Source organism: Melopsittacus undulatus, unplaced genomic scaffold, assembly GCF_012275295.1.
Source record: "Melopsittacus undulatus isolate bMelUnd1 unplaced genomic scaffold, bMelUnd1.mat.Z mat_scaffold_395_arrow_ctg1, whole genome shotgun sequence".
NCBI lineage: Eukaryota > Metazoa > Chordata > Aves > Psittaciformes > Psittaculidae > Melopsittacus > Melopsittacus undulatus.
The window spans coordinates 17,431-37,512 of NW_022994294.1; the positions used below are offsets into that span (position 1 = coordinate 17,431).

Here is a 20,082-nt window from a genome sequence, read left to right on the forward strand (position 1 = left end):
GAGCAGAGGCTCTCGTAAGGGATGCACTGGCTGCCCTGTTTAAAAATCAAAGCCCTGGCTTGGGTTCCAGCCCAGGAGAGCCTCTGCCACAGCTGTTGTTTGACAAAACTCCAGTGTTTTTGGCCAAAGACTTTCAGGTACAAATGCAGTCAAATAGTTGACTAAGCAAAAGACAATCCAGTGGTCCATTCTTGAGCAGAGCAACGATTGCTTTGGGGTTTTGCTTGAGTTCAGACAGTTGTGGCTGTGGCATGGTTGTAATGGGCCTGTGAAGGCACCTGCCCGGGCAGGTAAAGCCACATTCATCTTTGCTTTTATTTCTTGGTGCCTGCTTCAGTTTGGAAGCTCGTTGCACAGCAGGGCTTGTGCCTGCAGCCTGCCCAGCACCTCTGAGCACAGCGTGCGTGCTGCAGGGAGCTGCCCCAGCTGCCTGTCAGCAGCAAGAGATGGGCCTGTCCCTCCAGTGCTTCCCAAGTGATAAATAACCCAAGCTGCTCCTTTCACAGCTTCTGAAGAGCCTGTGGGGCTTCGTAGGTGCTGGGGTTGTGGCCGGGTGCTCCTGTGGGCTCAGGTTGAAAGGCAGGTCACGGGCTGGGCTTGTCCCCTCCCTGTGTCTCCTGGTCTGATCTTTCTCTCCCTTGCTTCAAATCACAGACCCACGTGCCGGTGTTTGAAGGTGCCCCACAGGAGAAAGTATTAGCCCTGCTGTGGATGACCAGCTTGCTGCAAAGGCAGGAGCCCAGGAGCCCAGTCCTGCTGCAAATGGAGCTGCCAGGGGATGTCTGAAGCTGCAGATGCCAACCAAGCTGTGGTGGAGCAGGTAAAGCACGTGAGGGCTGTTGTTTGTCTTGCTCAGGAGAAGGTGGAGGGAAGGAGCGCTTGTGGCAGCTGGTCTGGTCCTTGGAGCTGACCATGGGAGGATCCTTGCTGGGCTGTGGGTGCTCGGGTGTAAGTGTGGTTTCAAATGTGTGTGATGCCAGGAAGTAAAGAGCTGCCATGTGCTCAGGCTCTGAAGGAAGCTCTGTATCTTGGGGGAGGAGAGGAGGAGCCTGTACTCCCTAGGCTGTGGTGTGTCTTGGTGCTGGGTGGCCTGGAGAAGGCCCTGGCAGGAGGGAGAGAAGAGCTGGGTGTGAGGGAAGTGAGACTGAGCCCTGCTCTGGCTGCGTGACTTTGACTAAGCCCTGGTCCTGCAGTGTGTGGGGTACTGTAGGATGTTTCTGTCCTCAGTATCGTGGTGACTTTGATGGTTTTTAGCTGCCATGTGGAGACATGAGGCCAAGGCAGTTAGGATTAAGGCAGTGTCAAGCCCCAGGAATGACTGTTTGAACCATTCTGTAGCTGCTGCACAGTTATCAGTGCCCCCTGGACATCTGTCCCCTTTCCTGTTTAACCTGAGACGTGGTGCCAGTACCTTGCTGAATTGGGCCCGAACCTCCATCCTGAATGCGCCCATCTTTCTGTGCCCTGTCTCCTGGCAGTCACAGCCTCGGTTGCTGCCCTGCTCGTGTCAGAGATTGCCCCTGAGCTGTGGTAACTTCTTGAATGTTCTGAAAGTTTGCAGCAAGGCAGCTGCTGGGTTAAATGGTTTCACAGTGTGAAGGGAGCAGAAGAGCAAGGAGGCATTACACTTGTTGGGCCCAAGTTACTTCTGTTTTGTTTTTAAAAAGTGATGGAGGGAAAACAATTCCTCAGTTCAGGTTTGACTGCACAGCTGACGATCAGGGTCTCCAAACTGGGGTATTTGAAATGCTGTCCTGGATTTAGGAAAGGAGGAGAGAAGCCTTTGCTTGAGCTCTCCAGTTTTCACCTGGATTCATGGCTGGACATGATGCGGGACATGTTTTGGAGTGTTTCCACAGGCTGGCTGCCTGGAGAGCCAGTTTAGCACTCGGGGCTCATCTCGTCCCCTGGCTGGTTTGTAAACCCCCAGATGCTGAGTGTTGGTTTCAAAGTGAGGGCTCCACGTTCCCCACCAAGCAGACGTGAGGATTTGCTTTGCCTGTGGCCGAGAGTCTCATGGGAAGCTTTTGTTTCTGGCAAAGGCTGTGCTGAAAACGTGTGAGGCTCCTGGCAGCTGTAGATGCCCCAGGAAGCTGGGTGGCCTTGGCTGGTGCGTGTGCCCGTGTGCGCAGGCTGAATGGGTACAAAGTGATGGATGGGTGCTCAGCAGGGACAGCAAGAGGGGTCACCCCAAAGGCAGCCTGGCCATGGGCCCTGGTGTGAGTGGGCTCCTCCTGGGCCAGCGAAGTAGGAATTAAATGGTTGCTTTGTAGTCAGTGTGGAAGCTTTTTTCTTTACTCCTGCAGCAGGGAAATGATTGGCTCATGTGCAGTGTATAAACCAATTTATCTGCCGCTCACGGAGCGTGAACAACTGGTGCTGTAAGGTGCACTTTAATGGTGCTGCAGCCCTTCAGTGCGGGGCAGACATTGAAGGCGTAGGGGGGCTGCAGGGATCTGCAAGGCTGTAACTTTAGCAAGGCCCTGCAGTGGCCGTGGAAGCCAGCAGAGGAGAGACAAGGCGGCCGACAGTGATAGCGAGAGAGCTCAAGGCAGGAAGCAGCAGGGTCTCCACTCCAGCCTGGAGCTGGAGAAATCCCAGAGCCACAAGTGGTGGTGGCCTTGGTGTGGAAGTGGTGCGGGAGGGTGAGCACGTTCTTTCCGGGGGGTGTGGACCTCTCCTATTGTGACATAGAGGGAGCTGCTGCTGCTCAATGCACTGAGGCAGGAGCAGGCTTGAGCTACTGTCAGGCTCTGAGCTCTGCTTCGTGGAGGCGCTGGTGAAACCCTGCCCTAGCTGGCAAAGCCAGAGCGTTGAGGAGAGGGGCTGGGCAGCCCAGGTGCCAGCCCTGTTCCTTTGGTGCCCAGGTTCCCCTGGCTGCTGGCAGCCCAGCAGCAGTTCCCTGCTGTGCTGGTGGGCAGCATCCCCACCGAGGCGGCTCCTGTCCCTCCAGCTGCCCACAGGTGCCAGCAGTGCGAGGGCATTGGGGAGCCAAGGCCCTGCAGGGGAGGAATCCTCCAGGAGAAGCGTGAATCACCCGTGCTGAGGTAGCGTCTGGCCCTGGGCAGGGAGGAGGCAGCTCCGTTGGCAGCAGGGATGGGGCAGTTGTGTGATAGCCACAGGATTTAAACACCCCTGGGCTAAGAGCAGGGCTGGGCAGGTAGAAGGGCTTGAAGGGGCTGTGGAACTGCCGTGCGGCTTGCAGCGATGGTAGAGACTTGGAGCTAGGCTGTAGGTCCTGCAGCAAAGGGAGCCTTGTCTGTGTGAGGTGGGGAGCAGGGAGCCCCGGGGTGGTGGGCTGGAGGGGTGCTGTGTCCTGGGTGCTGGTTTGTGCCTGCCCCTGCAGGGAGATGTGCCCGATTGCTCCGTTGTGCTCCTTTCCTGCTGCTCTGGGAGGCTGGTCCCTGCGGGCTCTGGGGCTGGGGAAGAGCCTTGCTCCAGGGCTCAGGGGAAGCTGCTGGGCTGGCCGGGCTGTGCAGGTTGGAAGCCCTCTGGAAATAAGCGTTGTGGGGGTGACAACAGGATTCGTTTCAAGTGAAGTGAAATCACAGTTTGGAGAATTGGGACGAATGAGGCAGTTAAGAGCCGGTAATAAACCCTGAAATCAGATGAATGTTGGATCATCCCCATGAGGTTTCTCCCCTGACAAGCAGTTTCTTTCCAGCTTTAAAGGCCAGCTCTTGCTGCAGCAGGTCCTCCTGAGCAGAGGCAGTGCAGAGCTCTGGTGTTTGTTGCAAGAACAAAAGGAACCGGTAGCCTTGTTTCCTGAAGCTGCCAAGGGCCCAGCACCACAAACACCGTTTGTGCCGTGCTGTAGCTGTCTTGGGTGTAAAGGCATGAAGTGATTGCCTTGCGTGCAGGGTGTGGGGGAGAGTCGAGGGGCAGGGAATGGCCGTCTTTGCCTAGGTGCTGTCTTGCTGTGTAGAGCAAGTGCACACAACAGAGGTGCTGTGGAACACAGGGAAGCAGGAGCGAATATCCTCCTGGATTTTCTTTAGATTTGTGGTAATTGCTCCTGTGCCTTTGATGGTTTCCTGCTTCTTTCCTGCTGTGGCAGCCTGGAATGGCTGTAGGGAGCCTCGAGTTTGGGTGTTACCAAGTGACAATGAGGGCATCCTTCTGCATGGAGAAGTGCTCTTGGGCAGTGGGGTGGTTTCCTGCCTGGAAGGAGCCGTTTTTGCCAGCTAATCTTTGTAACTTCAAGCAGGCAAAGTAGCCTTGAGAAACTCTGGTTCTTAACCAGAGTCTTGAGCTCTGTGCTGAGTTAGTTAGAAACATCAGCAGGCTCCTTGCAGAAAGGGTGAGAAGTGCCAGCAGCCCCTGGTGTGTCTCCGTGGCTGGTGGGACTGCACCCAGAGCAAAAGGCTGTTTTGGCTCAGGGGCTGTCTGTTGTGGGGTTTTACGTCTATGAATGGAGCCTAAATGTGGTCTAATGATGAGTGAGGGTGGGGAGGGCCTGCGTTCTGCGCTTAGGAAGGATGCCAGAGGCTGGAGTCCTTTGGGTGTGCCAGGAATGGCGAGGCCCTGGCACAGATTGCCCAGAGAAGCTGTGGCTGCCCCATCCCTGGCAGTGTTCAAGGGCAGGTCGGATGGGCCTTGGAGCAGCTGCTCTAGTGGAAGGTGTCTGTGGCCGTGGCAAGGGTTGGGAGTGGGTGAGTTTTAAGGGCCCTTCCCTAAGGTTGTGGGTTCCAGGCTTCCATGGGTGTGGGGTTTTAAGGTTCTGGGGTTGTGGATTGTCCAATTGTTTCTTCTTCCAGGTGAGCTCTGCGACATGGCCAGTGGCAAGACCCCCCGGCCCATGAGGTCCTCCAGAAGGGCGGATGGATTCCAGAGCAGAGTGGTAGCATCTCGTAATCCCAAGCTGGTCAGAGAGGCAGAAGAGTCTCTCAGCAGCAAGCAAAGGCTGGCGAGGCCTCGGGAGATGAGGCGGCCCCGGACTGCCCAGCTTCGGGACATGGGTGAAGTCTGCCATCAAAAGGTAGCCTTTCCCTGGCCTTTTCCTTGCTGTTTGACGTGCTATTTGAAGAGGGCACGTGCTTGTGGCTGACTTGCCTCCAGCTCACCCAAGCAGCTTGGTGATTAGGTCCTGTTGTCATTTCCTACTGGTGATGGTGGAGTTCTTTCTGCTGGGGGAAAGGCAAAACGTGTGTTTGCAGTGAGCCATTGAAGTCCTGATCTGCAGGAAGCAATGGAACCTGTGCTGCAGTTGGTGGGTTTTGCTGGAGTTGAGCTACCATCGCTAAAGCTACTGGGGGTAGGGCTGGGGCAGGACACAAGGGCAGGAGCTGCTATTTCTCACCCTGCTGTTCAAAGAGCCACCTCTGGCTTTGTTGTAGTCAACTGCCACGTGCTTGGGGTCACAGGACTCCCTCAGTGGTGGCAGTGATAGAATACAGTGAAGCAGCAACTTTAAAGCTCCTGGGGAAAGGGGATACGAATTGCAGCCTAGCTCAAGTTGCCCAGTAATGCTGGGGAAAGAGCTGAACTTCATCCCCATCCAGCATTCACCTCAGTTATCTGTTTCCCAACTGCCCTGTTACTTTCTTGTTGGCCTTTCCTCCCTGGTACTGGTGTCTTCCGCCTGGTTTCTCGGCTCTCCATCAAAAAAAGATATGTGGGATGTGTGGGACTCAGTGTCGCTGTCCCAGAGGGAAGTTCACCTGCAACTTGTTTCCTGTGGAGGCTCATGGAAACTGCTGGGTTTTGCTTGCTCCCCGAGTGCTGGTGGCTGTTCCAGCAAGTGTCTGGAGTTGAGCGAGCAGCTTAGCAGAGGGCTCTGCTGGAGGTGAGCGCTGCTTTGCCTTTTGGAGAAGGCAACCTGAAGAAAGAGCCTCCAAAAGAGCTTCTTAGCTTGAGGCTGCTCACCATGGTCCAGAACCCTTTGCTGAGCTGAGAGCAGAGGTGGGTGAGCTGCCATCTCCTAGCGTGAGCTGGGCAGATGTAGTCACCAAGAGACTGTATTTACTGGAGATGAGTGTGGGATCTTCCTTCGTTAATCTTTCTCCCAGCAGCTGAAGCTCTCTCTGCTCTGTCTTGCATCTGCAGTTCTCAGCCGTTGAGCGGGACCAGAGGTCGTTCCAGCCTTTCCCATCCGAGGTGGTGTTTGAGAACTACATTCCCCACCAGTTCTACATAGCGTCGCTAGCTCTGAGGAACAAAGACAGGGTAAGTGCTGGGCTGTGGAGGTTGAGCACTGGGCTGGAGGAGGAGAGCAGTGGAATTCACATGGTGTGCAGCAGAGCAAGTTCCCTGCTGCAGTGCAGCGCATGCAGAATAAAATGTCTCACCAGCGTTATTCTGCAAGATGGGGGAAATGTTCCCATGCTGGGGATTCTGGTTTTGGCCGTGCACTGGTGGTATCTACCCAAAGGAGCTCTTTGAGCCAGCATGCTTCCCCTTGAAAGCCCTGGACTGATGGGATTGTCGAGGGCTGTGCAGTTCTTGCCTGCTGTCATGCTTTACCTCGAGTGTGCACCGTGTCCTGGTGGCTCTTTGGTCAGTCTTGGTTTCTGGCAGGCCATGTTTTCCTCTCTCAGCCTGTTCAGCCACCTGTGTGCAAGTGCCTGTCAAAGCACAGGGAAGAGCAGTGGAAAGAGGCTAGCTTAGCAGGAGCAGTTAAAGGGGATTCAAGTCCAGCCTTGTGTGTTCCGTGCGTGTACCTTCAGAGCTAAAAGTGTTTTGGGAAGGTGGTAAGGAGGCTGTCACGTGGCCTGTCCTGGTCCCTTCTCAAGTTTCCCCAAGTGACAAAATCATAGTTGTGTGTCTTTCGTGCAGGTTCCTCGTCTGCTGAACGTCATCCTGGGGAACTCTCCTTACTTTGAGTTGATCAGCCCGAGTGATGAGGACTATAAGGTAGCCCCGGGCACGTCTTCAACCTACCGCATCCTTTTCCGACCTGATGAGAACAAGGTGAGAGTGGAAGTCCTGAGAGATGATGCCTTGAGGGGAGGTGAACCCTGCAGGGCTGGATTCCAAAGCAGGCATCTGGTGTGGGTTTTGAAGAAGTGTCCTGGGTTCAGTGGGGTTGCACTGGATCTAGACCTGGGGGAGACTCTTTGCTGGTGCTGAAGGTTGTGCTCCCATAGGCTGGAGGCTCTTGCCTCTTTCAGGCTCTTTTGTCCTTCAGTGGTGGAATATTTAATGGAATGTCTGTTGGCTTGAGGGCTGAGAGTCTGCTGCCTGTGCATGGCCTTTTACTCATCTTGTGTTTGCTGCTTAAATGTAGTTGACTAGTCTGTCCTATCCTCAAGCAGCATGCCTCTAGAAAGGTACAGAGGATCTGCCCCATGGTCCCTGGCTGCCCCTGCTTGTGAAATAATCTGTAATGAAAGGCCATGAAGGTAAAAAGTGCGAGTACATTATCGAATGCTACTGTGAGAGTCACAGAAACCAGCAGCAGTTCTTCTGGCACAGGGCATGGTGCTAAAGGCACTGTGCTGAGCTTGTTTCTTTCCCTGCAGGATTATTTTGAGGAGCTTATCATCATCACAGAGAGGGAGAAGTTCTTTGTGCCTATCCGAGCCATAGGTGCCCGAGCCAGCCTGGACTTCCCTGAGCAGCTGAACTTCTCTGAGTGTCCAGTCAGGTTCAGCACCCAGAAGACTCTGCTGGTGCGCAACGTGGGGAAGCGGGAGGCTTGCTACAGCATCACCACTCTGAGGTAAAGGAGCTCATCTCTTGTGCAAAACGCTGTTGCGTGCTTACGGAGTTGTAAACAGTGAGAAAAAGGAGGCAGAGCATCTGAGGTGCTGGACATGGGCAGGACACGTGGGGTTTGCCATTGCTTACGGGGTTTTGAGAAAGCTCTGCAAGCAAGTTTTACAGTGCAGTGATGTCTGCAAGGCAGCATCTTGCAGATCTGATGCTGTTGGATTGGAAGAGCCAAGGTAGGAAGGCAGCTGGAGTGCTGCAGAAGGTGCTGTGTGGCAGAGGACAGCTCGACGGGCTCAGGTCACGGAGCCCAAAGGCAGCATCAAGAAATGGGCAAGCAATGAGCTGGAGAGATGCACTGAAGAGTTGATCAGCAGCTGTGTCTATATTAGCAAGCAGAGATCATAGATGAAAGCAATTGCTATGGAGGCCCTGGCAATAAGAGTGTGTGGTCTAGGGCCTTTGTTTTCCCGTGGGCTTGGTCTGGTGCCTGGGACCAAATATGCCTAAGCAGAATGAGCTCTGAAGTGGAGAGGAGCAGGTGGTGGCTTCAGAAGTGGACTACCAGAAAGCCAAGGAGGGAGCAGGTGAAAGATGCTCCAAGTGCCTGGTGCATTTGCAAAGGGCTGGGGGCCTTTTCTCCTGGAGCTGTCTCTCTCCCACATTTCCTGGAGAGGGCTCAAGTAGCTGAGTAGCTGGTTTGCACCCTTGTGGTCACAAATAACCTTCTGAAATGGTTCCATGCCACTAGGAACCAAGTACACCCGGTCTCTGGAGGCCACAAGTTCACGGTAGTCTGGTGGTCCCGTCATCAAATGCCTGAGGTGAACTGTGTTGCAGACAGCCTGTCCTGTTCCTGTTGGTCTCAGAAGCCAGTCACTGGTTTTCCAGTTTGCTGCACTGGAGAGGGGAATGTGTTTATGACACTGCATCCGCAAGGCAGGCGGTTCAGTTGGCTGGGAGTTGAGAGTTGCTTGGTCCCAGAGGTCTCAGCGCAGGAGCTGAGGTTAAGAACGCACCAAAGACCTGCTGCGTCTCAGTTGGTGCACCTGAGCTGCTTCAGTTTCTTCTCCAGGAAACGGGATTCAGAAGACTTTCAACTTGTCTCCTGTGAAACACGAGGGTCTGAGAGGAGCTTCTGCCAAAGGCTGGCAAGGCTGTTTAAGCAGGCTGCTAGGGTGCTCTTTAAGCAGGCTGCTGCTTTTCCCTGTGGAGCTCCATGGGCAGGAACTTGTAAATCACTGTACAGTTTCCTTCCGGGATTTCCAGGCCTAGTTGTCACCAGCCACAATAAGTACCCAGTGAAGTCTAGCATCTATTTGCAATGCACTTGCCAACTACTCTATTGGGTGACAGAGCATGTGTTGAGAGCTCCTTGACAAGGGTTTTAAGAGTTCCCGAACTTCAGCAATGAACTATTTCAGTCCTGATTTGCAATAAAGAAATGGGAAGCATTACAAAAGTTTAAGTGAGCTACACAAAAACTGTAGAATTGTGAGTAACTGGATGGCAGAGGTGAAGAGCTGAGAGCTGTGTGCAGAGGATGGGGGGCTGAGGTCATGTTATACCACGGGATCCTCTGCAGGGTTCTTCTGCATGGGATTCTTCAGCAGGGAGAGTCACCCGCTCTGTTTCTGATCCTGGATGCTCTGGTTTTCTTGTACCGCCTGTGGTTTGCTTGCTCCTTGCTTGCACAAGAGAGCTGAAGTGAACTAGACTGCAAAGTTAACGGAGGGCCCAGATCTATCTCTTTGTGTTGCAGCCCTTTCTCTGTGGATCCCTCCATTGGGACTCTTGGAGTTGGAGAAGCGATGCAAGTCACGGTGGAATTTCACCCACCAAAGACCGGTGTTTATACAAGTCCCATGATTGTTCACTATGACACTGGTAAGTGCTTGGTGCACCCTCGGTGTGTCCTTCCAAAGAGAGCAGTGTCTGCCATTATCATCTGATGGCTTCATTGTCCTGTTGAATCCCTTCTGCAAGACTCCTTCACGCTGGGTAGAGCAAAGCTTCCATGCTGGCTGCCAGATATTGCTGTGCTGGAATAGTTCAGCCTGTAACAAGGCAGCAGATCTTCCTAAGCACAGTGCACAGGGGGCGATGGGGAATATTCTGGGTGCTCCGTTGGGGAATAAGGCATAGCAAGGAGCCTGAGTTGAAAAGGAGATGGCTTTTAACGTGCAAGAGAGCTGTCTGAAGAGCCTGCAACTTGTCCCATAGAGCTCTCCTGACTGGTCATTGCTTTTCATCCCGATGTGTTGTGTTACAGTTCCTGGCAAGGCCTTTGAGGTAGAGACCCTCTTCTTGTGATGTGATGCATGTGTACAGTGGGTGCTCTGCCGAGAGCTGGGCCATGCTGAGGACTTGTGACTATGAGGAGCAGTTAGTGTGGCAGCAGTAGCCATTAGGGTGCTCTGAGCTTTGCTGTAGCCTGGGAATGATTCTGTGGAACCCCCCTTGTGAGCAGCAGTTATTTAATGGTGAGGTTTAGGAAGAAGCTGCTGCTAGGGCTGGAGTCAGTAATGTGAGGGTGTAATGATGTCTGAAGGTAGGTGGTGAACAGGACCTTGGAGGAACCCTTGGGGATGGCTGTGCTGCTGTGCGTGTTGCTCTGATGCTGGAAGTCTCCAGCTTTCCAGCGGACACTTACCCTGGTGAAGGGACTCACTTCTCCAGTGGTGAAGTGGTAACAGCAGCACATTTGACAAGGGAGAATGTGCTGGCAGTGGTGAGGCACTTGGCTGTGAGAGCAGCAGGAGCAAAAGAAGGAGTTGGCAGATGGATCCGAGGGCCCCATAGCACCCTGTTGAGTGCAGAGCTCAGCACAGAAGCTGCTCTGTACTTGCCATTGTTCTTTCTGCCCTTGTCCATTTCATTTCAAATGTTCCCGCTTGGTTTCTGAGATGAGAGCTATGGCCAATATTTGAGGAGCAGGAGATGAGGATGACACGAGAGTGGGGGCATCTCCTGCCTGCAGGAGAGCCTGGGCAAGCCATGACTGAGGTGGGGCTCCTCAGCGTCACTGAGTGACTTGGGTGTAGAATTCCCTGTGACCTGAGTGGGATGGCAGCCCAAAGGGCACCCGGGCACATCTGCAAAGTCTCACTGTAAATGCTGTCACCTTGGGGATAAATCTCAACGAACACCCCCCAAATTAAGGTGCCTAAGGTGGTGCCAGGGCATCCTCATGCCATATCATGTGCAGCTGTCAGGATACGATAAATGTCCTGATGTGGGGAACTGCTGATGCAGCTCAGAACTGCAGCTCTTTCTCCTGTTGCCTGCAGATTGCCCTGTTCCTTGTACTTCCATCAGCAAGTGAGATGAGCCAAGACTTTGCCTTTGCTTTGTTCCAGGTGAAGATGTTCACAAAAGCCTCTGTGGAGCAGCTGTAAATGCTGACATCAGGCTTGACAAGAGCTCCTTGACAGTTGAGAAGACTTCCCTCACGCTGTCAAAGCAAAGATTCCCTGGTCATCCACAACCAGAGTGGCATCACGGCCCACTTCCAGTGGAAGCGTTTTGTTGATGAGGAAGAGGAGGAGCGGCAGAAGCTGAGGTTTGTTTGAGAGATTCCTCCCAGCAAGATAGATGCACCAGGGGAAAACTAACACACAGCCTCAGAGGGCTCCTGGGGCTTTTGAAGGGATTAGGGCAGACAGAGCCATGCACAGCGTGGAGCTTAACCCTTGCCATTCCAGTCCCACCCGTGCTACAGCTGAGGATGATGTTTTGGGGAGAGAAGGTTGATTGCAATCACTGGCTTGCCTCAGAGGGCAAATTCACGTTTGGGAGCCACAAACTATTGAGTTCAGAGCTGCGTGCACTGCGGAGGGTCCATGAGGCTGAGGCAGGTGTCAGCACTCGGTACCTGGGACTGCACTGAGCAGTAGCACTGAAGAGCTGCAGGTGGCACAACTCTTATGATACTCAAGCAGTTTGTTCTTTGCTAAGGTGTCAGGCTCCTTTTCCAGCCACACGCAGGATACAGTGCTCGGTTGGCCCAGAAGGTGGAGGCCGTCCTGCTGTAGGCTGGGGAATTGCCTTCCAGTGTCCTGGTTTCTGGCCCAAGGAGGTGTTTCTGGCCTTGCTCCTCAGCTGGGCAGATGTGGAGGGGGGGGGCTGTGCAGGGAAGGGAGGGCAGCCAGGACTTGGAAGTGCTTTTGGGCTTCAGCAACCTGTGTCATCCTGGTGGTGAGAGATGGGGCAGGTTCTTCCAAGGGTGCCTCTGGTGAAGCTTTGAAATTGCCATTTCAGGCAGCAGAGAAACACTGACAGCCTGGGGGGATGAACTGGAAATGAGGCTTAAAAGCTTCTGTGACTTGGGGAATCCTTGTGCAACTTTTCAGGCTCCCAGTAAGGAGCAACCACTGTGCAGCACTGCTCCCTTCTCATCTCCCGCTTGTGATCTCTAACCACTAGAATGATTTCTGCTGCAACCAGCAATAAAGGCAGAGGTTAACTGCATTGCAGCTCTGCAGAGGAGGCCAAAATGAGGGAAAAGATGAGGTGGTTCAAGGCTCAGCGTAGGGTTTGCATTCAGAGATGCTGCTGACTTCTTTCCTGGGTGATGCTGGGCAAAGTCCCTTCCTCTCTTGGCACCTCTGTTTTCATGCACAGAAACACATTTGTGTCACTGAAGTGGTGGGATGCCAAACCCATTGGTTTGCTTTGGAAGTGCACCGGGATCCTCTGGCGCAAGGCAGTGCAGATACTGTCTCCTCATCCCTGTTGGGTGCAAAAGGGAAGGGGAAAAGTGTGCTGCTGGTAACGTGCAGCTGAAACCTGGTTGCTTCTCCCCTCCCAGTGCAGGAGGCTTTTTCTTGAGGGCTGCCAGCTTTAAGAAACCTCTGATGAGCTTGTCAGTGAGGAGTAAAACTCGCTGCTGTGCTGGGAATAATGGGATCCATGGGGGAGCCTGTGTCTCAGGGTCAGCCCCGTGCTGAGCTGCTGCTCTTCCTCACCAAGTGCTTTGCTGGTCGTGCACGGACACGACAGGCTCTGCAAATCTGCTGCTTCTTCAATGATCTCCTTGGTTTGTCTCTCCCATGGCACAGGCTGCAGAGGCAGGAAGAGGACAAGCTGGTTGATGTTCCTAAGGAGCATGGGTGTGTCCCCCCTCTCAGAGAACACCCTTCCCTTCCCGTCTGCACCTCCCAGAGCCAGGGGACAGAGGTGCAGGGAGACTCCACGCCTTTCTGCAGTGATATTTTCACCATTGTGCCCATGGTAAGTGATGGCTGAGAACCTTCCTTCCTGCTCCTTGTCCTTCTCCTCTCTGAATGAGGTCCCTTGGCAGATCCCACGTCAGCTGCTCCATGTGCCAAGAGAGGAGACATCAGGTTTCTGGTGAGGCTGGGGGCGCTTGTTGCAGAAAGCATTTCTGAGCAGCAGCAAGAGCCGACCCCAGGCTGGGCTCTGCTGCAAGGGCTGTGACTCAAGGGCACTTCATGAGTGTCCTCACAGTGTTCAGAGGTATCAGTTACTCTCTGTAAGGACACATTTCCATGTAGCGCATGGGGGTGAAGAAAGGCCACTGGTGCACTGTTAGTTCACATCCTGACCTGCAGAATGAAATGATCTCCTGTGGAAAGGAGTCCAAATTGAGCCCAAGTTTAATCGGGGGGACAGCAATCCATTCCTAAAACCTGGATGTATACCACATCTGAGTGTCCCTTCCAGTGCCGTCTGTGAGCCTGGACACGAGGCTGGCAGGTTTAAACAAGCTTTTTGAGTTCTACTGCAGATAGGTAGAGAAAACTGCTCACTTTCCTGGTGATGCAAGCAAAACCCCCATGTCCTTCAATCAGCCAGAGCCGTTGCTTGTGGGTATTCACATGGTCTGAGCTGAAGAATGGCTGCTGTCTGAGCAGTGCAACATCCCTTCTCATCTTGGAGTGAAGCCTGGAATAATCCCAACCTCTTCTTTCTTTTCCAGTGGGTGAAACTAGTTTATGTTTTGATTTTGTTTTTGAGGAAGGGGCTGCTGTTCTCTTCTTGCTTGCTCCTGCAGCGCATGTAAGGCTGAGAGCCACCAGTGCCAGCACAAGTGCGGTCTCACAGCACTGTAGCTGGCAGCAGCACGATGTGAGCAAGAGACTGTGTCAGAGCAGCAGGGATATTGGGGAGAGTGGGAGCTGCTGAGCTGAGCCTTCAGAGCATCCTGTGGTGTGTGAGCTGGTTCTGGAGTGTGCCCCAGGGCTCCTGCTTCATTCCAGTTGCTGTGTCTCCACAATGAGCTTAAGCTGCTCTTGAGCTCCTGAGGTGCATTAAGGGGAGGTCTGGAATTGTGGCTGAGTCCTGTCCACATCAAGATGTGATGATGTAGAGACGTGAAGTGTAGCTTGGCCCCAAGCTGTGTGTGGAAGCCTTTCCTAAATGGCGGTGTTGCTGTTACACGGTTTGCTGTAGGGCTGAATCAAAGCAGGCTCCTACAGGAGTCTCTCCCCTGCTGTCTTGTGCAGCGTTATCAGTCTCTTGATTTCAATGAATTCCATTCTTTATGGAACAGTCCTTTTCCCATGGAGAGTCTTGCTGGTGTCTGCATTCCCCCTGACATGTGTGTGTCTTTACTCCAACTGACAGTACTTTCCCCTCTTTTACACATGTAGAATGTGCAGATCCCCTGCCACTGACTTCCAGACCGTGTTGTCTGTTGATGGCCCTGTAACTTTGAGCTTGGACCAACCCCCTTCTTGCACTGCTCTTGAATGTGCTGGGGAGGCCCCCCCAGAGGTAGGACCTTGCTGCCTCGGACGTCCTGGCCAGAAGCAGCTGCTCTCTTGTTGGCACCAATTGCCTGTGGTTTGTGGGAGCACCCTCTAGAAATCATCAACCCCTGGTGACAAGTGACGGGAGGAAGTGATTGCTTGCAGAGGTTAGGAAGCTGGTGGAGGGACAGTGGTGTTGGAAGTGCTTTGTGGGCAGGATGGCTTTGCAGGGCTTGTGCTGCAGCTTTGCTAAGTGGAGCATCAGCTGCCTGTATTTCAGGTGTTGCTGTCTGCAGAAGCTGCCTCAGGTCACTTCAGCATGTCTAGGGTTAAGTCCTGGCTGCAGATCAGACCAGGACAGAGGAGGCAGTGCTTTGGGACTTGCCATGTGAGGGGGAACATTTGGAGCAGCTTCCAGGCCCGTGGGGAAGGAGCTGTTGTGCAGGATATGGAAGTGCTGCTGTTGTTGATCCAGAGGCTGGGCCAGCAGGTAGCGGTGTTGTTTGTTCCTGCAAATGTCCACCTGAGCTGGGAGCCAAGCTGGTCCCCATCCAAACGAGAGGATCCTGCAGAGCCCTTCAGGTTTTGGCAGAGGCCCCATTTCCAGTGGGGGCTGAGAGTTGAGTCATTTGTGGATAGAGGCAGATGTTGGCTTTGGCACTGCCTGTCTCCTGAGTGCCCTGAACTAAGAGGATGTGCTCTGGATGTCATGACGGTGCTGCCTCTGCCAGCTCTGTCTTTGGGTATTGTTTGCTGTGAGCACTGGCTTGGTTTCCGTGGCTCACCTTCCACCTCTGCAAAGCAAAGCAAGTGGCTTGGGCAGCCCCAGCTGGTGGTGGGCAGCTTTTGAAGGCCAGCTTCTTCTTCAGGCAGCCTGGGGGGGGGTCTCACAGATTGTCACCATTTAGGGGCTGAGGAAGGAGCAATAGGATCTGTGTGTAATTAGCGTTGGCTCTCGCCCAGGGATCACTTGTGTAGCTGTGAGTCGTGGTGTGCCATCCCCTCCTGGGTGCCATTGCTTTCTGGTGCAGCAAAGCCAGGGTCCGAGAGCTGAGGGGTTTGTGCTGTGTCACCAGGCAGCCACCGTCTGTGTTTTAGGGCACCTGCCGTCACAGCCTGAGCCTGCCGTGAAGCCAGGAGTGTTGCAGTGTCCTGTTGAGAGCACTGCAGAGCTTTATTGCTGTCCTGGGTAGCATCCGTGGTAGTTCTCTATACTCTGCCTCAGCTGCCATCCTCTAGAGAACCTGCTCTCGTGGGCAGAGTGCTGGCTCCTGAGGTGTCCCGAGGCTCATCCGCATGTGTCACCAGTGTGCAAGGGTGGGGGATGAAGCACATCCTTTTATCCAGCAGTTCTTTTTGCTGGGGAGTAGCAGGCATGTGAAGAACCTCTTCAACAGCCTATTGTAATTTCCCGAGAGAAATAGTGTTCTGCTTTTGTGGTCTGCCCTAGAGCAGTAATGAAGGGAGAAGTGCTGAAGGGTTTCCCAGTATAGGTCTGTCTTTCAAGAATGTGGTTTGGCCATGGAATAGTAGGATAAAGTGTAACTGATGATGTCTCCTGGCCTTCCATCATCAGAGGTAAACACTCTGGCTTACAGCTTCCCTGCTGATCCAGGGAATGTCTCTGTGGAGAGACTGCCAAAAGTTTCCATGCCAATACACTGAATCCTGCTGGATGGTGATTTCCTGTCAGGAGCTCAGGAGACCTGAGTCTGCTAAGTGCTGGGTCAGTTCTCTTGGGATGGAGGCTATGAATGCAAGGCTCCAGTGGGGGTGCTGTATCAGGATTGTTCCTGAGAGCTGTGCTGATCCCTAGAAAAGGAGAGGCTTTAGTGCTAGCCCATAAGCTTGTTCCTCAGGTGCCTTAGAGAAGTCTAATCTGGCTGTGCCTTGGGACCCAGCAGCACCTTGGATGTATGGAGATGTGTCCCTTGTGATGATCGTGGTGCCTCACTGGATGGCTTCCTGGTGCTTGGTGGCCAGCAAGGCATCATCCCTGGCAAGGGGGTGTGTGTGCTGCACCCTCCTCTGATTAGCTTGTAAAGGAAGCAATGGCACGTGCCCAAAGCTCTAAGCTCCCTCCTGCACTAGTTAAAGAGTGTGTACAGAATGATGCCAGCAGTCAGTGTGGTCTCGGTATGGAGCAAATCATGCCCCCAGGGCCTTGGGCACTCGCAGTAACCCTGCCGGGCTCTCCTTTGCACTCCTCAGTGTTTGAGATGCACCTTTGCAGTGTTCTCCAGGTTCTTGCTGAAGCTGTACTTTTTGGTGCAGTGGCAGCTCAGCGTTGTGATGTTGAGTTTGGGTTATCTGGGGCCGGGATCAACTGCAGAGTCAGACAGATGCCTTGAGGCCCTGAGCCAGCTCCAGCTGCCCTGGCTAGAGGAATGGGGATTCAGGAATGGGAGGAGGCTGGGGCAGCAAGGGCTTTGTGTCATGGGCAGTGTCTCCTGTCCCACATGGGGACTTTGTGCAGGTTTTGAGAAGAATCCAAGTGACTTTACTCTTTCAGACTTTTGCAGTTACTGGCGGTTGGTGTTTGAAAGGGTTCTTCTCTGCCTGTCCTTGCCCGTGTTCTCCTGACTCAGAGCAGGTTGTGCATCAGGGAACTACTTGCAGCTGCAGGCCAATAACTTCCCATGTTGTAGCTCTTTAATTTTTGTGGGGCTGTCCTCTAAGCTGTCAGTGCTGTGTCAGTGGCAGAACCGTAGCTAGTAAATATTGATGCTGCAGGAGTGCTGGAGGCTCCAGTCAGTTCAAGGCTCTTCTGGACAAATTCCTGAGAATAGCCAAGAGCAGAGTGGAATCAGAGCCTGGCTGTGCTGATAGAAAAATGACTCTGTTCTTTTTATCTGCTTCCGTCAACTCAATATTGAATTCCTGTAGAGCGTTATTACGGTTGCCAGAGGTGTAGCTACTTACGTCAAGTGTATTTGTAATGCTAGGGGCTGAAGGGCTGTACGAGGTGCCTTTGCTTAAAGCAGTTGGAGGAAGTGAGAGCAGATAGAAACCAGGGGTGCCTGCTGAAATGTGTGACAAGGCTTCCTGGGCCTGAGCACCAGTGCCAGGATCCTGTGGGAGAGCAGCAGAGAGAGAAGACCCTGAGGAAGCAGCAGACAGTTGCAGAAACTGGTAGCGTGGCCCAGACTTAAATCCCTGAGCCAGAGCTCAGTCTCTTCTGAGGGTAACAAAAGCCCCGTCCGGGTGCCAGTAAAGGTGAGGGACTTTGGAAGGTGTTTCTGCAGCTGCTTCCAAGCTCTCCTCTAAATTCTGTTGACAAGTGTTGCTTGCTCCTTGCTCTTTGCTGATGCTCTAAATAAAGGCTTACAGGGCTGTAGTGGCAACAAGAATGTGCTGTTTGAAGATAAATGCTTTGCTGTCACTTCTGTTTCAGGAGGGAGATATCTTGCCAAATTCTTCACTTGAAATCAAGGTGATCTTTAAGCCCAAAGAAGCCAGAGTCTACCAAGAGGCAGCCTACTGTGACATCTCAGGTACAGCTCCTTCCTCCTGCTCCTGTTCCCACCGAGGAGGTACAAACACTCTTCCAGCCCACTGGGATATCGTGTAGCTCTGGAGGGCTCAAGAGGACAGTGCTGGCACATGCTGCTGTCCCTGCGGTTCCCAGGTGGTCTCCTGTCCGAGGCCAGGGCTCAGGATGCCTGGCTCTGGCTTCCTGACCCCAGAAGAGACAAAGCAGTGAAGGAATAAGCTTTCCTGGCACGGGTTTGCCAGCATTTGCAACACACACAGCTTTAATGAAGGAGCACCAGGAGCCTGTAGACCATTTACCTCCAAGATGAGTCTTGGTTGCGTGGCTCTCTCCTCCTCCTGGTGCTGCTCGCCTTGTGTGCAGAGTAGAATGGGATGGCAGTGAGATCTCATCCAAAATTTGAGCCAGGATTCAGGCTTCAGTGGCTGAGAGCAGCTTTCAGACTGAAGATCTTGTGCTCTGTCATCTCTAGCAAATCTAAGGGAAAGAAGCCACCCTGGAGTTTGGCTGTAAGCCTTGAGGTGTCGGTTGCCTTTGCACCAAGGGGATGTGTACGTTAGCAGTATATGTCTGACTTATATGATCTGCTCAGTGAGAGGGCTGGTTTTCCAGGGCTGGAGGGATGAGACAAGGGGTGATGGGTTTGAGCTTAAACAGGGGAGATTTAGTTTAGATATCCAGAAGGAATTGTTTGCTGTGAGAGTGGTGAGGCACTGGAACAGGCTGCCCAAGGAAGTTGCTCCGTCCCTGGCAATGTTCAAGTTCAGGCTGGATGGGACTTGGAGCAGCCTGGTCTAGTGGAAGGTGTCGCTGTCCATGGCAAGGGGCTGGAAGTGGATGATCTTGAGGTCCTTTCCAATGCACAAACCATTCTGTGGTTCTCTGAGACACCATCCCAGGGGGTTGGTTAGAAATGAGAAACCAGCCCCAAGGCTGATCTCCTGAGGGACGAGATGGGTCCCGTATCTTCTCCTGGAGCATCTGGAGGTGGTTCCATGCAGGCCAGGGACCGGCAGCAGCACTGAGACAACCTGGAAAGTGCCGGGTAGCAGAAGGAATTGCGCTCACAGAGATTTCCCTCCACAGGCTGTGAGACCAGGCTGCCCCTGTGCATCAGCGGGGAAGGCGTCGGGCCCCAGGTGGAACTCAACTGTGACCAGGTGAGCATCGGGAAGGTGTTTGTTGGCTCAAGCCACAGCTACGGGGTGAGCAGGACGGGTCGCAGGGCATGGGGTGGATCCGGATGGCTCGTGGGCAGCAGTGAGCCTGGTGGAGGTGTGGGATGGGTCTGAATCAAGTTGGTGGTGCTGAGCAGGTCCTTGCCACTGCAGGTCAAGTGGAGTGCTCTGTGTCAGGGGAATAAGGCCAGAGTGGCTCTGTTTGTGTGAAGTTATCCCTGCTTTGCATGAAAAAGCCCTGAGGCAGAACTTGTCCTGTTGTATTTGGCAGCAGCGCTCAGCATCTTCTGCCTTTTACAGATGTTAATTGCTAAAGTAGAAAAGAAGTGAGCCTTCAGTAAGTAAAGAGGATTCTTCATGTATTTCCATGTTGCTTTCTTGCTGCTGCTGCAGGTGCTCCTGCTCAACAGAGGAGTTCCTGAGGCTCCCTTCAGCGTGGTGTATCCGGAGAGAGCTCTGGACTCCTGCTACGAGGTGGCTCTGCTGTGGGGAGGCCTCAGGCATCAGCTACCTCCTGGACACCACCGAGATCGACTGTGGGCTGCAGGTACCGCACGCTGCTCTTGTCAGAGCTCCTTGTCTCCAGCCATGACCGATGGGCTGCTGCCCCCCCGGGTCGAGGGCTCTCCCCCCTTCCCAGCTGCTCTGCTGGCTCTGTGGCTCGGAAGTCCAGCGTTTGGGTGATAGCTCCAAGCTGGTGTTTAATGGCCATCTCCAGCCCAGCCCAAAGCTGGGAATCCCTCCTCTTGGAGGGAACTACCGCTGCCTCCTGGGGCAGGCAGGATCCCAGTGGTGCTCTCCAGAGGGATGTGTCCCTCAGATGTCCATCCGCTGATGGGCTCCTAAAGCCAGAGGTGCAAGGAGGTGCTCTCTTTTAATGCTCCTGATTCATCGGCCAAGGAGGCAGCTGACTTGGGCTTCCAGTCACTGTAGCTGGATAGAAGTGTCCCAGAATAACCCTCACTGTACTTCTTTCCAGTTACAACCCCACAGCTGTTTCCAGCTGTTGGCCATGTGTGTGTTGCCCTGTTTGTCTCCCTTTTGGCTT

The 20,082-nt window shown here is 53.6% G+C and overlaps 1 protein-coding gene and 1 long non-coding RNA gene across 2 annotated transcripts; both read left to right on the forward strand.

Annotated features, from left to right (window-relative positions):
• Positions 1-804: 804 nt before the first annotated feature.
• Positions 805-12,756, forward strand: LOC117438498 (hydrocephalus-inducing protein homolog; the record flags this gene model as incomplete). Its single annotated transcript, XM_034073989.1, is given in 9 exon segments — positions 805-820; positions 4,758-4,978; positions 6,046-6,165; positions 6,775-6,909; positions 7,461-7,660; positions 9,413-9,537; positions 11,010-11,119; positions 11,121-11,212; positions 12,711-12,756. Coding segments are annotated over 8 exon segments (1,035 nt in total), but the record flags the coding sequence as incomplete, so codon positions are not given.
• A 26-nt stretch (positions 12,757-12,782) lies between these two features.
• Positions 12,783-19,004, forward strand: LOC117438499 (uncharacterized). The gene is made up of 3 exons (XR_004550820.1): positions 12,783-12,882; positions 17,758-17,857; positions 18,943-19,004. It is a non-coding gene; the product is annotated as an uncharacterized lncRNA (long non-coding RNA).
• The last annotated feature ends 1,078 nt before the right edge of the window (positions 19,005-20,082 follow it).